Source organism: Bubalus kerabau, chromosome 2, assembly GCF_029407905.1.
Source record: "Bubalus kerabau isolate K-KA32 ecotype Philippines breed swamp buffalo chromosome 2, PCC_UOA_SB_1v2, whole genome shotgun sequence".
NCBI lineage: Eukaryota > Metazoa > Chordata > Mammalia > Artiodactyla > Bovidae > Bubalus > Bubalus kerabau.
This window is the reverse complement of record NC_073625.1, coordinates 138,372,181-138,387,351: the sequence shown is the minus strand read 5'-3', so window position 1 is coordinate 138,387,351 and position 15,171 is coordinate 138,372,181. Positions and strand designations below refer to the sequence as shown.

General features: G+C 36.5%; 1 protein-coding gene across 3 annotated transcripts in view; it reads left to right on the top strand.

The window, feature by feature from the left end:
• Window positions 1-15,171, top strand: part of NAALADL2 (N-acetylated alpha-linked acidic dipeptidase like 2) — a 1,154,148-nt gene that overhangs the window by 434,261 nt on the left and 704,716 nt on the right. For all 3 annotated transcript variants that reach the window (XM_055569014.1, XM_055569015.1, XM_055569016.1), the window contains exon 4: window positions 9,955-10,074. In XM_055569014.1, coding sequence (XP_055424989.1) covers window positions 9,955-10,074 — 120 coding nt within the window. The remainder of the gene's footprint in view (window positions 1-9,954; window positions 10,075-15,171) is intronic.

The window sequence follows — 15,171 nt, the reverse complement described above, 5'->3', positions numbered from 1 at the left end:
TTCATTGGATGCTGCAAATTTAGTCTTTTCAGAACTAGAGAGATCTGTGTTAAGGTCAAGCCTTAGATTTATGCACTATTTCAGTACACTAATATAAATAATTCTAAAGGAAGCAGAATTCTATCTCAAAAATGGTCTCCAGAAGGAATTCTCTTGAATGAATTTTCAACTCTTTCAATACTCTTACTTTAAGATATTGAGTATCATTTATTAAATAAAGTACCCTTTGCTTACTAATCTGTTTTTCATTATATTTTATTTTGATACTGGAACATAAACTAATATAGAATTTAGCCTGCTGGCTACATACTGAGTGCCTTTTTACGCCGATCACAGGGGCAAAATGATATATAAGAATCTTTGGACACTGTCCACATGTAACTGACAGTCTAATAGGGGAAACTGGCAGTTACTACTACTACTACTAAGTCACTTCAGTTGTGTCCAACTCTGTGTGACCCCATAGACAGCAGCCCACCAGGCTCCCCTGTCCCTGTGATTCTCCAAGCAAGAACACTGGAGTGGGTTGCCATTTCCTTCTCCAATGCATGAAAGTGAAAAGTGAAAGTGAAATCGCTCAGTCGTATCCGACTCCCAGAGACCTCATGGACAGCAGCCGACCAGGCTCCTCCATCCATGGGACTTTCCAGGCAAAAGTACTGGAGTGGGGTGCCATTGCCTTCTCCAAAACTAGCAGTTAGGTAAGCAATTATACAAGTTCATGGTGCCAATCTGCTATTAACTTTAGCGTATTACCTAAATATTTTAGACTCTTGTTTCCTCATATATATAGTGGGCAGAACTCTCTACTAAACATGAATGTTCTGAAGATACTGAAAGCAACAGATAATCTCCATGGTTAAATGTGCTGTTGCTGCTGACTCAATGGACATATGTTTGAGTAAACTCTAGGGGATAGTGAAGGACAGGGAAGCCTGGTGCGCTACAGTCCTGTCGGATATGACTGAGACACTGAACAATAAATCTAGTATACATTCTTACCCAAATTTACATTATTTTGCTTGTTGACTATGAAGACTATCAACTTAAATACGGAAATGTAATCCTAACAGAATATTGTTTTACTTGAGTTAAATTTCCATGTTACTTTAACTTAATTTTCTCTCCTTTACATCAGTTCAGTCACTCAGTCGTGTCTGACTTTGTGAACCCATGTACTGCAACACGACAGGCTTCCCAGGCTTCCATCACCAAATCCTGGAGCTTACTCAAACTCATGTCCATTGAGTTGGTGATGCCATTCAACCATCTCATCCTCTGTTGTCCCCTTCTCCTCCTGCCTTTGATCTTTCCCAGCATCAGGGTCTTTTCAAATGAGTCGACTCTTCACATCAGGTGGCCAAAGGATTGGAGTTTCAGCTTCAACATCAGTCCTTCCAATGAATATTCAGGACTCATTTTCTTTAGGATGGACTGGTTGAATCTCCTTACAGTCCAAGGGACTCTCAAGAGACTTCTCCAACACCACAGTTCAAAAGCATTGATTCTCCGGAGCTCAGCTTACTTTATAGACCAACTCTCACATTTATACATAACTACTGGAAAAACCATAGTTTGGCTAGATGGACCTTTGTTGCCAAAATAATGTCTCTGCTTTTTAATATGCTATCTAGGTTAGTCATAGCTTTTCTTCCAAGTAACAAGCATCTTTTAATTTCATGACTGCAGTCACCATCTGCAGTGATTTGGGAGCCCCCCAAAATGAAGTCTCTCAATGTTTCCATTGTTTCCCCATCTATTTGCCATGAAGTGATGGGACTGGATGCTATGATCTTAGTTTTCTGAATGTTGAGTTTTAAGCCAACATTTTCACTCTGCTCTTTCACTTTCATCAAGAGGTTCTGTAGTTCTTCTTCGCTTTTTGCCATAAGAGTGGTATCATCTGCATACCTGAGGTTCTTGATATTTCTCCCAGCAATCTTGATTCCAGCTTGTGCTCCTTTAGGTAGATATGCATTATATATCAGACGAATGGATTATGTGTTCCAGGCTTCATGCTGAATGTGTTAGTTTAGCACACAAGCTGGTGTCTCTTCTTATTGGTTGGGAGTCCATTTTAACTGATTAGGTCTACAGCTATCCAAACTAGTAAATATTTTAAATACATGTTATTTAAATTATTAAGACCTAGTTCATATTAAAAACTAAATATTTATATAGCTGCATGCTGATTCCAACCCCGTCTTAATTGGTCTCTATTAGCTAGAATAATATTTAGAGGCATTTGAAAGGGTGATGATTGATTAGTGATGTCTGCCACGCCACAAGGGTGGGAGGAAGCAGCATTGGATTTCATGTTTTAAATGTGATTTTCAGAATAAGATCTATGATGGAAAACCCTTTAGTTTGCTTGAAAAAGGAGAGCTAATAAAATGTTAACAATCTTCGAATTCTGAACTCTTCATTATTCAGTTGAGTTCAGTCACTCAGTTGTATCCTACTCTGCGACCCCATGGTCTGCAGCACGCCAGGCCTCTTTGTCCATTGACAGCTCTCAGAGTTTACTCAGACTCATGTCCATTGAGTCGGTGATGCCATCCAACCATCTCATCCTCTGTCATCCCATTCTCCTTTTGCCTTCAGTCTTTCCCAGCATCAGGGTCTTTTCAAATGAGTCAGTTCTTCGCATCAGGTGACCAAAGTATTCGAGTTTCAGCTTCAACATCAGGCCTTCCAATGAATATTGAGGAATGATCTCCTTTAGGATGGACTGGTTGGATCTCCTTGCAGTCCAAGGGACTCTCAAGAGTCTTCTCCAACACCACAGTACAAAAGCATCAATTCTTCAGCACTCAACTTTCTGTATAGTCTAACTCTCACATCCATACATGACTACTGGAAAAACCATAGCTTTGACTAGGCAGGCCTTTGTTGGCAAAGTAAAGTCTCTGCTTTTTAATATGTTGTCTAGGTTGGTGATAACTTTCCTTCCAAGGAGTAAGCATCCTTAAGTTTCATGGCTGTAGTCACCATCTGCAGTGATTTGGAGCCCCCAAAAATAACATCTGTCACTGTTTCCACTGTCTCCCCATCTATTTGCCATGAAGTGATGGAGCCAGATGCCATGATCTTAGTTTTCTGAATGTTGAGCTTTAAGCCAACTTTTTCACTCTCCTCTTTCACTTTCACCAAGAGGCTCTTTAATTCTGAGCTTTCTGCCATATGGGTGGTGTCATCTGCATATCTGAGGTTATTGATATTTCTCCTGGCAATCTTGATTCCAGCTTGTGCTTCCTCCAGCCCAGCATTTCTCATGATGTACTCTGCATATAAGTTAAATAAGCAGGGTAACAATATACAGCCTTGACGTACTCCTTTCCCAATTTGGAACCAGTCTGTTGTTCCATGTCCAGTTCTAACTGTTGCTTCTTACCTGCATACAGATTTCTAAAGAGGCAGGTCTTGTGGTCTGGTGTTCCCATCTCTTTAAGAATTTTCTACAGTTGTGGTGATCCACAGTGAAAGGCTTTGGCATAGTCAGTAAAGCAGAAGTAGATGTTTTTCTGGAACTCTCTTGCTTTTTCCATGATCCAATGGAAATTGGCAATTTGATCTCTGATTGTTCTGCCTTGTCTAAATCCAGCTTGAACATCTGGAAGTTCACAGTTCACGTACTGTTAAAACCTGGCTTGAAGAATTTTGAGCATTACTTTACTAGTGTATTTTTTTTACTAGCTATTTTTTGTTTTAGAAAGGATAACAGTAAACAGGGAAGATGATTTTGATTTTATGTTTTTAATAAGCATAAGCACTTTAATTCGAAGAATATGCAAAAGCTAGATTATGTAAGATAGTAGTAAATTTCTAAAGTAAATCTTGTATTTAGATGAATAGTACTTCTGATAACCCTGTATTTTGTCAGGATGAGAACTGCTTGGGTTTACCATTTCTGACTTTGAGTAGAAAATTACTGTTTTAGTTAAAGCAGGCTTTTCAAACATTCTGTACATTCAGAATCTCTCAGAGTATAACTAGGAGGATTCAAAGTGATTGATTTGGTTGAAAATGTCAATTCTGAAAAATTCAAGGCATACATAATTTCATAAGCATGAATAAATTTTGCCACCACAGGTAGAAAGAGAAACATGGCACTGGATTGTTCCTCAAAGTGGAGCCCAGGCCTCAGCAGGTGGCGCACCCCAGACACACTTCTCTGACCTTGCTGCTTTCTGTTGTTCTGTTTATTTTATTCAGTTGATTACAGACTATACCAATTCTATGCATTTCTCTTGTTCATTCTCTTCTGTTGCTTCCTCTCAGAATAATCTTCCCATTTTCCATACAACATTTTATGTTATAGAATGTCACTTTTTAATGTTTTGATTTTTAGGCATTTCTCATTATTTTAAGCATTGCTCATTATCTTCTAATTGCATATTTTACAATGAATGGAAGATAATTGTATCTTAATATTCATTTCTAAATTGTTCTATCCTTTTAGCTGTTTTTTTATGTGACCCACTACTATTTTAATTCTAATACTTTTTTCTTTTTTAACAATATATATATATTTTTCTATTTCAATTGTTTTTTTAAATTTCTTTGTTCAAAAATTAACATATAAAATTTAAATAAAAGTTAATGTGTAGACTTTTTAACATTTCTTTCTGGTTTAAAAAAACAGATATTTCTGTCTTATTTTGCAACTCTGATTTACACTTTCCTATGCATCAGGGGAAAACTGATGCATGTAAAGTGAATAGTTCAACAAGCACCTAGGTTCCTATTCACTTGGCATTTCCCAAAGACTACTCAGAGGTGATTTAATCCTGGTGTTTGAATGTAAACTTAGTACCCCAGCTGGGTAAATGAACAATTTTCTAGTGTGACAGAATACATACAATAAGAAGAGGTTCACTGTAGCAACAAGAATTGTTGGGAAAAAATGGCTTGGCATTGTATCATATTGCTGCATATAGATTTGTCTGAGAAAAATTCAGTGCTTTCTTGCAGCTGTGATTTGGAGGTAAATAGGAAAGACTTTCAGAAAGGACCTGGTTCAGAAGCATCCAGTAACAGCAATAGGTAATTTATATTATCACCTGTCAGGTTGTCAGAGCATTGAGACTTCTTTAATTATTGGCTTTTAATGCATAGCCTCAAAGTACATAAGCCACATAAATTATTAAAATGATGCCTGTGCTGGGGAATATTTTTGTGGGGGAAAAACGCTCATATATGTTAAAGTGCTTAATCATTGATATTATATGTACTATTTATAGAAGATGAGCTGAAGATTTCTTTAATTGAAATCACTGTTGTTTATGCAGCTATTGCTACTTTCTAATAACATAAATGCCTTTTTCAGACTTGTATTTTACTAGCTTTATGGTATGTACAAAATCAAAGTTATAGTCTGGCTACACTATCTCAGACCAGTATAGTCCACCCCCCAACTTCTAAATATGAAAATATATTCATTAATATAACCAATTGAATAATCCCTGTTTAAATCTGCTATCAGTGAATCAAAATTAGTAGAGAGCTTGCAAAGTTGAAATGGAAAAATGAATTCTCATTTTTGCATTGTAATCATTAATGTTATGTGATCATTTAATTTTGCTTTAAAATTGTGAATCAATAATTGTTTATATGGTAATGGTATCATCAAACTAAAAAGTCAAGTTAATAAGACATTTTATTAGGAGCAAAATTATGATCAAGAACCACTGTAACAGAAGTAATTTTAACAATTAAATTTTCTTGGCAATTATATTTGAAAGTACCATAACTTAACTTTTAGGAGATACTGTAATTACTTCAATTCAAGATAGATAGGCTGATAGTGTATGTTGGACACCTGGATGAAAATAGGTGTGTGATGGGCCCTTTACTGAGGAAATCACACTGTAATTGATATTGAAACTATTAGACATATGTATGTATAAAGATACAAGTCTTAAAAGAGGAAGAAATAAATCACTATGGGGATCAAAAGTAGATAAGTTCACATAAAATTGGCTATCAGAGAGCTACACTTCATCAAGTAGCTAATATTTGAAATGGATTTTAAAATATTCGTAAATTTTTCTACAGGTGCTAATGAATGTAATGGCAAAGGAAATATTTCATGCCACAGATGTTTCCTTAAATAGATTTACCCATCTCTTGTTGGTGTAGGCATATTCTTCAAATGAGCCTTCTGTGGAGGGACTTTGTATACAACTGACTGAATATGTTAGCACCAGATGAGAAGGATGGGAAGTTAGACATCTAAATTCTTCATCTCCATTCTTTCATTATTTATCACAACTAATTTTTGTTAATTAAGACCTCGACATAGATATGCTATATTTTGAAGCAGCAACTTTTGTATTATAATTTAATCATTGGAAAATATCAGTTCAGTTTGGTAGCTCAGTCATGCCCAAATTTTTGAGACCCCATGAACTGCAGCACATCAGATCACCTTGTCCATCACCAACTCCCAGAGCTTGCTCAAACTCATATCCATTGAATCAGTGACATCATCCAACCATCTCATCCTCTGCTGTGCCCTTCTCCTCCTGCTTTCAATCTTTCCCAGTATCAAGGTCTTTTCCGATGAGTCAGTTCTTCACAACAGGTGGCCAAAGTATTGGAGTTTTAACTTCAACACCAGTCTTTCCAATGAACACCCAGGACTAATTTCCTTTAGGATGGACTCGTTGGATCTCCTTGCAGTCCAAGGGACTCTCAAGAGTCTTCTCCAAAACCACAGTTCATAAGCATCAGTTCTACAGCACTCAGCTTTCTTTATGATCCAATTCTCACATTCATACATGATTATTGGAAAAACTGTAGCTTTGACTCGACAGACCTTTGTCAGCAAAGTAACATCTCTGCTTTTTAATACGCTGTCTAGGTTGATCATAGCTTTTTCAAAGAGCTCTTCAAGGAGCAAGTGTCTTTTATTTAATGGTAGCAGTCACCACCTGCAGTGATTTTGGAGTCCAAGAATATAAATCCTGCCACTATTTCCATTGTTTCCCCATCTATTTGCCATGAAGTGATGGGACAGGATGCTGTAACCTTAGTTTTCTGAATGTTGAGTTTTAAGTCAGCTTTTTCACTCTCCTCTTTCATTATCATCAAGAGGCTCTTCAGTTCCTCTTTGCTTTCTGCTGTAAGGATGGTGTCATCTGCATATCTGAGGTTATTGATATTTCTCCTGGCAATCTTGATCCCATCTTGTGCTTCATCCAGGCCAGCATTTCGCATGATGTAATATGCATTTAAGTTAAATAAGCAAGGTGACGATGTATAGCCTTGATGTACTCTTTTCCCAATTTGGAACCAGTTTGTTGTTCCATGTCCAGTTCTAACTGCTGCCTCTTGACCCACATACAGATTTCTCAGCAGGCAGGTAAGGTGTTCTGGTATTCCCATCTCTTTAAGAATTTTCCAAGGTTTGTGGTGATCTACACAGTCAAAAGATTTGGCATAGTCAATAAAGCAGAGGTAGATATTTTTCTGGAATCTCTTGCTTTTTCGATGATCCAATGGATGATGGCAATTTGATCTCTAACTTTTCTAAATCCAGCTTGAACCTCTGGAAGTTCTTGATTCACGTTCTGTTGAAACCTGGCTTCGAGAATTTTGAGCATTACTTTACTAGCGTGTGAGATGAGTGCAATTGTGCAGTAGTGTGAAAGTGCTGCACTCAATATGCCAGCAAATTTGGAAAACTCAGCAGTGGCCATAGGACTGGAAAAGGTCAGTTTTCATACCAATCCCAAAGAAAGGCAATGACAAAGAATGCTCAAACTACCTCACAATTGCACTCATCTCACATGCTAGTAAAGTAATGCTCAAAATTCTCCAAGCCAGGCTTCAGCAATACGTGAACCGTGAACTTCCAGATGTTCAAGTTGGTTTTAGAAAAGGCAGAGAAACTAGAGATCAAATTGCCAACATCCACTGGAACATGAAAAAAGCAAGAGAGTTCCAGAAGGACATCTATTTCTGCTTTATTGACTATGCCAAGGCCATTGACTGTGTGGATCACAATAAACTGTGGAAAATTCTGAAAAAGATGGGAATACCAGACCACCTGACCTGCCTCTTGAGAAACCTATATGCAGTTCAGGAAGCAACAGTTAGAACTGGACATGGAACAACAGACTGGTTCCAAATAGGAAAATGAGTACATCAAGGCTGTATATTGTCACCCTGCTTATTTAACTTCTATGCAGAGTACATCATGAGAAATGCTGAGCTGGAAGAAGCACAAGCTGGAATCAAAACTGCTGGGAGAAATATCAATAACCTCAGATATGCAGATGACACCACCCTATGGCAGAAGGTGAAGAGGAACTAAAAAGCCTCTTGATGAAAGTGAAAGGGGAGAGTGAAAAAGTTGGCTTAAAGCTCAACATTCAGAAAACGATCATGGCATCTGGTCCCATCACTTCATGGGAAATAGATGGGGAAACAGTAGAAACAATGTCAGACTTTATTTTTCTGGGCTCCAAAATCACTGCAGATGGTGACTGCAGCCATGAAATTAAAAGACGCTTACTCCTTGGAAGAAAAGCTATGACCAACCTAGATAGCATATTGAAAAGCAGAGACATTACTTTGCCAACAAAGGTCCGTCTAGTCGAGGCTATGGTTTTTCCAGTGGTCATGTATGGATGTGAGAGTTGGATTCTGAAAAAGCTGAGCACCGAAGAATTGATGGTTTTGAACTATGGTGTTGGAGAAGACTTTTGAGAGTCCCTTGGACTGCAAGGAGATCCAACCTGTCTTTTCTGAAGAAGATCAGCCCTGGGATTTCTTTGGAAGAAATGATGCTAAAGCTGTAACTCCAGTTCTTTGGCCACCTCATGAGAAGAGTTGACTTACTGGAAAAGACTCTGATGCTGGGAGGGATTGGGGGCAGGAGGAGAAGGGGACGACAGAGGATGAGATGGCTGGATGGCATCACTGACTCGATGGATGTGAGTCAGTGAATTCCGGGAGTTGGTGATGGACAGGGAGGCCTGGTGTGCTGCGATTCATGGGGTTGCAAAGAGTCAGACATGATTGAGTGACTGAACTGAACTGAACTTCTTTGGGATTGGAATGAAAACTGACCTTTTCCAGTCCTGTGGCCACTGCTGAGTTTTCCAAATTTGCTGGCATAGTGAGTGCAGCACAATATGGAAAGCATAACAACTTTATTTGAATTAGAATTTACAGAAAGTTAAGCTGAAAGGAATCATCTTGGCTACAGGTAAAATCTGAATCGAACACTCAGGGCAGTACTTTTCCAGTGGGGAAGGAAATAACCACATCGGTGGATTCCCATTAAATGTTCTTGGAAGGCAACAAGTTATATGTCAATGAAAGAGACTTTAAAAATGAGAAATATTGATATAAAATATAACTCTAGGGGGCTAATGGGAAAGGTGACAGAAATAGTTGTTTGTGGGCATATTCTGAAGTTTGGGATATCATAGTAGTACGTGTGGCTGTACAGGTTGTATCCTACATAACCCGGAGGGTTCTCATTCACAGCTGGATTATGTGCACATCCTGAACAACTGGGCATCATGAACTTTGTACTTAATTTGGATAACATAGAGAATCTTTGAGTTGTTTTCACATCTCAGAATGGCATGATTATTCTTGAACCTTAAGGAAATGATTTTTGCAGTTTTCTGATTCAAATTCCAGAAATATGAGTGTAGACTATATCAAACTTCATGGTCTTTTAGAGACATAAACTGAATTTGTAACTTTTCCAGAAGCATGAGTAAAAAACAAATATGACTCTAAACCTTTTTCTCCAGTGACCTCTCAAAGAAGAATTGTTGTACCCTGATAGAACCAGAAAGGTCATGATTGGGACATATAAGAGAGATTAGTTCTCCTTTAATATTTCAAATTACTATGAATTTATTATACTAAATGGACAAATTGCCCTAATTCTCCTGACAGGGCTTTATTTTTCTTTGTCTTTTCTTTCAGGCTGAAGTCATTGATGTGAGTTATGGAAATGCAGATGACTTAAAGCGGATTAAAAAAATGAAAAATGTCACAAATCAGATTGCACTCTTGAAATTAGGAAAATTGCCACTACTTTATAAGGTTAGTCCAGTGCCCATCATTTGGTTGTGGGGTGAATATTTTGTTTAGTTGTGGTTACATGTGTATCTGGGAACATGAAGAGAGAGAGTGTATGTATGTATGTGTGTGTGAGTGAGAGGGTGGAGAGAGAGAGAGAAAGAGGCATAATGTGTCACAGGAAGATGACTTTTCCAAAATGGAAAATTTCATATTAAAGTCTTTAAGACTTTAATATGAAAGGTGCTTGTGGGACCTTCATAAAATTGGCATTCCCTTTATAACATCTATCTGGAATGGTAAAAGGAGAACCACAGTGTCCTCTTCTTATGACATCTGTGAAACTTCTAATCTGTTATCTAATTACCATGTGCTTTATGTTACACTAGTATCTCGCAGATTTTCCTCAGTGATTAATTTTGCCGACTGTATAGCTTCATAGTTACTGGCTGTGCCCAGAAATTTAATTAAAGTATAATATACTAGGAAGAGGCAGAGTTTTGATTTATTTTATTTAAATAGAAGTTTATTAACACTCATCCACTAGATGCATTTACATAATTAAAGCAGTTCAATATAAGTATCTCATAATGAGCCATCACAATAGAGAGTCACTACTGCTCTTCCTTAGTTCATTTTCTTTTCCTATTAAAAAAGAATGGTCAGTGTAGTTCTGTCACTGGAATGCTCTGGTTCTGAATATATATTGGATTTCACCTCATTCAAAACTATATGAGCTTTGCTAACTCCTAAGAGCAAAAAAGTTTCCAGAACTCTGTTGGTACACTCTGTAAGGACACAAGAACACATTCTGTGCCTGTTTTTTTTAAATTATCTTCCAAGGATGCCCTTATACTTAAATCAATGTCTGATAATAGATAACAGGCCAGAATTTTAAGATAGTCTTGAAAATATACATTGATAGCATTGATACTAGTGTTTTGTAGGATAATTTGTCAGTATGTATTGAAGGCCTTAAAGTAATCACATTTTGACCCAATAATTCCATTTCAATCAATATATTCTAAGGGGGGAAAACAGGTATGATAAAAACATGATGGCCAATGATGTGAGAAAATATTTGAAATGATATGTGCATCTAGTTTCAGTTTCCCATGTGGCTCAGTGGTAAAGAATCCTCCTGCTACTGTAGGAGACACCAGAGAAATGAGTTCAATCCCTGGATTGGGAAGATCCCCTGGAATAGGAAATAGCATTCCACTCCAGTAGTCTTACCTGGAAAATTCCATGGACAGAGGAGCCTGGTGGTCTACAGTCCATGGGGCAGCAAAGAGTTGGACACAACAGAGCACACAGACATACATCCAGTTTAGCGTTGAAAATCGTGCTATACTGGTACAGCTGAATACTGTTCAATAATTGCAACATAAAACATATTTAAAATATGTGAAAATCCTCATATGTCAAATAAATTATAAAGAGGACATTTATAATAATTATAGAATATTATTATTGTTACTTCTAAAAGTAACATTGTTAGAAATGTGGCATAAATATTTTTCTAAGCATTTTTAATGTATTTTCACATTAATCTACAATCACTGTAGTGTTGAGGTATGGATTATTATCTTCAATTTATAGATAAGTATCACAAAAGCATAAGGAAAGAAATAAGATAGAGTCCACTCCTCCCACAACAGTGTAAATCTGGTAGAGGGGTAAGAACATGAAATTTTAAATCAAGGATAGTTTTGATCATGGTATAAGACTAGATATTCTAATTACTTAAGACAAGTGATTCAAATTGCTTAGAGGACATTTTATTAGCAATAATCAGAAGAAGTCTTCCTCTAAATTTCTGGGGGAGAATGTTCCTTTTTGGATGTTTAAAGTACAGTGGAAAAAAAATAAGAGTATCCACTTATCCACAGGGGATAAATTTCAAGACCCCCATGAATGCTTGAAACCACAAATAGCACCAAACCGTACATATATTATGGTTTTCTCTATACATACATACCTATGATATAATTTAATTTATAATTAGGCACGGTAAGAGATTAATAACAATAATGAATAATAGAGCAGCTATAACAATATGCTGTAATAAAAATTATGTGAGTGTAATATCTCCACAGTCACCCTGATCATCTAGAGGGCTGCATAGTGACTATCAGGCAGGAGAGCATACACAGTGTAGATATGCTGCGCAATGGGACCATTTACATCCTGGCTGGAGGGAGTGGGACAGCCTGAGATGTCATCAGGCTACTCAGAACAGCACATAATTTAAAACTTAGGAATAATATTTTTAGAATTTTCCATTTAGTATACTTTGAATTGTCTTTGACCCTGAGTATCTGAAACCTCCAAAAGTAAAACTATGAATAACGGGGAACCACTGTAACACTGTTTTGGGTATATTATATGAATCCTGCTTGTTCAAACTAATAGTGATATAGATGACTAAAATGTTGTTTGTGGTGCGGCCAATTATTTAAATTGGGTTGATGGGATTGCTGATGATTTCTACTTCTTTATATTTTTCTGAAGATTTTGTATACATTTTATAAGAAAAAAGTCTAAAAATTCATGTTAAGGCATTTAATTTTTTTTTCTAACAATGTTTATAAGCCAAACTCTCAAAATCCTTACCAGTAGATAATGGATTAAAACAGCCAATTTCTTTTTATTTGACTGCTCCAGAGAATATTTACATTATACAACCATTAGACAAGTTTCATAAAGTAGTGAAATAGTGGTTTATCTAAAATAGGACAGAGTTATTAAGAACCTGGTACATTTTCCCTGGTCATCCTCCTTACAGGCCTATGAAAAGATTTAACAGAGAGGTCTATGCAATATTCTGCTCCAAACAATGTCTTGTGACAAGCTTGGCATTTTCTTCTAGGCAAAGAAGATAGAGCATCCTTTCTTTAATGTTTCAAATTCTATTCTAGGCAACTTTGTTTTTTGTAATTGTCACAGAGATTATACAATCACTGATACCATATCTGTTCATATACATTCCCACTGTAAAGAAAAAAGAAAGCATGGAGTAGACAAAGTTATATAGCATGATTAGAGCTGAACTTGCTTCACCTGTCCATCAAATATATTCTGAGGTTAAAATTGAAAAGATAGGTAATACAGCAATACGGCTGGGTTGAAAAAAAGAGAGAGGACCAATTGACTTATATGTGACTTACAACTGTTAATCATGATTCTAAATGAGCGTCTGGACTGGGAACATGGGACTGACTGAGTAAAGAGAAAAGTTAATCATATTTTAACTGTGGAGTAGTATCTATATCATAGTTCAAAAATGAATCTAAGAGGGAATCTCTGCATCTGAGATGGAAAGGGCAAAGGGGAAGCATAATTGTGATATTATCTCCTAAAATGAATAGAAAATAATCTACAGCCAAGAAAGAACAGATCTCATTAGTTTATATCATAAATTATATATATGTGTTAATTTAGTCTCTGCTGCTGCTGCCGCTGCTAAGTCACTTCAATCGTGTCTGACTCTGTGCGACCCCATAGACGGCAGCCCACAAGGCTCCCCCATCCCTGGGATTCTCCAGGCAAGAACACTGGAATGGGTTGCCATTTCCTTCTCCAATGCATGAAAGTGAAAAGTGAAAGTGAAGTCGCTCAGTCACGTCTGACTCTTCGCGACCCCATGGACTGCAGCCTACTAGGCTCCTCCGTCCATGGGACTTCCCAGGCATGAGTACTGGAATAGGGTGCCATTGCCTTCTCCAATTTAGTCTCTAGAAAGGGATTGATGAGAAAATCCCCGTAATTGTTACAGGAATCATAAAAGGTAGCTGGCTTCTAGCTTTGTGCCTTGATGTCTGCTCTTAGTTGCTTCAGGAAAGGGTCAAGCAAGTTCCTCAGAACTAGCTTGTGCTAGTTTCTTTATGCTTAAACCTTAGAGGAAAGGCTTTAGGTTTCTTTGAACTTACTATTTATAGCAGTTTGTAAGAGCGTGCTTTAATTCTTTAAGCTGTAAGACAAAATACTCTCTTATATATCATAATGGATTCACTTAGATTTCTCTCAGTGACAATCTGAGATATAGTACAGCAGATTCTAAAACCCTTGCAAATTCCTAAATTCTAAATAGCTCTTGAGTATGAAATTTATTTTATAAAATATAATAAAAAGCTATTGGCTTTCCTTTAATCATTTTTCTGAAAAATCAATAGTAAAAAAAAAAAATTATTGTGTATTTCATGGCAACTAGAAATCAAGAAAATCCCTCAGAAATGTGGAAGTTGGGCCATTGTCTGGGTCCACACCACATTTAAGCCCCAAGTCTTATAGGAGTCAAATTTGCATATGGTAAAATTATAAATGTATAAATATCTTATGCCTTCTGTTCATAGTGGAGTTACAAAAAATATTCATAAATGCTGTTGCTATTTTTTTAATAAATGGAGTCACAGAGTATAATCTTAGTATTCACAGTTAGATAGTAAAATACTAGCAAATATTAGCTGGTTTTTATATTTTTTATATATTTTTATCCTTATAATCACAATTTTAATGTTTTAGAAATCCAAATGATTTTGTAACTTCCTACAAATGAAAGTTTCCTATCTATTCATCAGATGAGACTTATATTTTAATATCAGTTGTACATTGTTTGGCCAGTGTGTAAGTTAACCAACTGCCATTCAACTCCATAAAGCATGCTTAAAGACTTGGGCCTTTTGGAAGAGCTGGTAAAGAAATGAGGACTAGAAAGCAGTTGTTATGTGTTGATATTTTCAAACAGATTGTTTCCAACAGCTTAAGAAAAAGTAAACTTCATACTATTTGAATTTCAAACACAACTTCATCCACAAAATAAGTAAATTTAAAACATTGAGTTAGGGGTTTAGTGAAGACATCTCTATATTTGGTGATTTACCAATCAGTACTCAATAAATGGACAATAAGGTCATTAAGAAATTCTCTAGTTTAGGTAAGATAAGTGTGGAGAAAGAGTGTATTTTGTAAACTAACCTCACATAAAGTGTTTGCATGCTTTTCATATTTGCTTAACTATAAGTTTCATTTACCCCAGTCTCCTATTTTTTTCTGATGACATTTATTCAATCCCTAGGATAACTGTATTCAAAAGAATTAATTTTCTTTATTTCAGTTAAT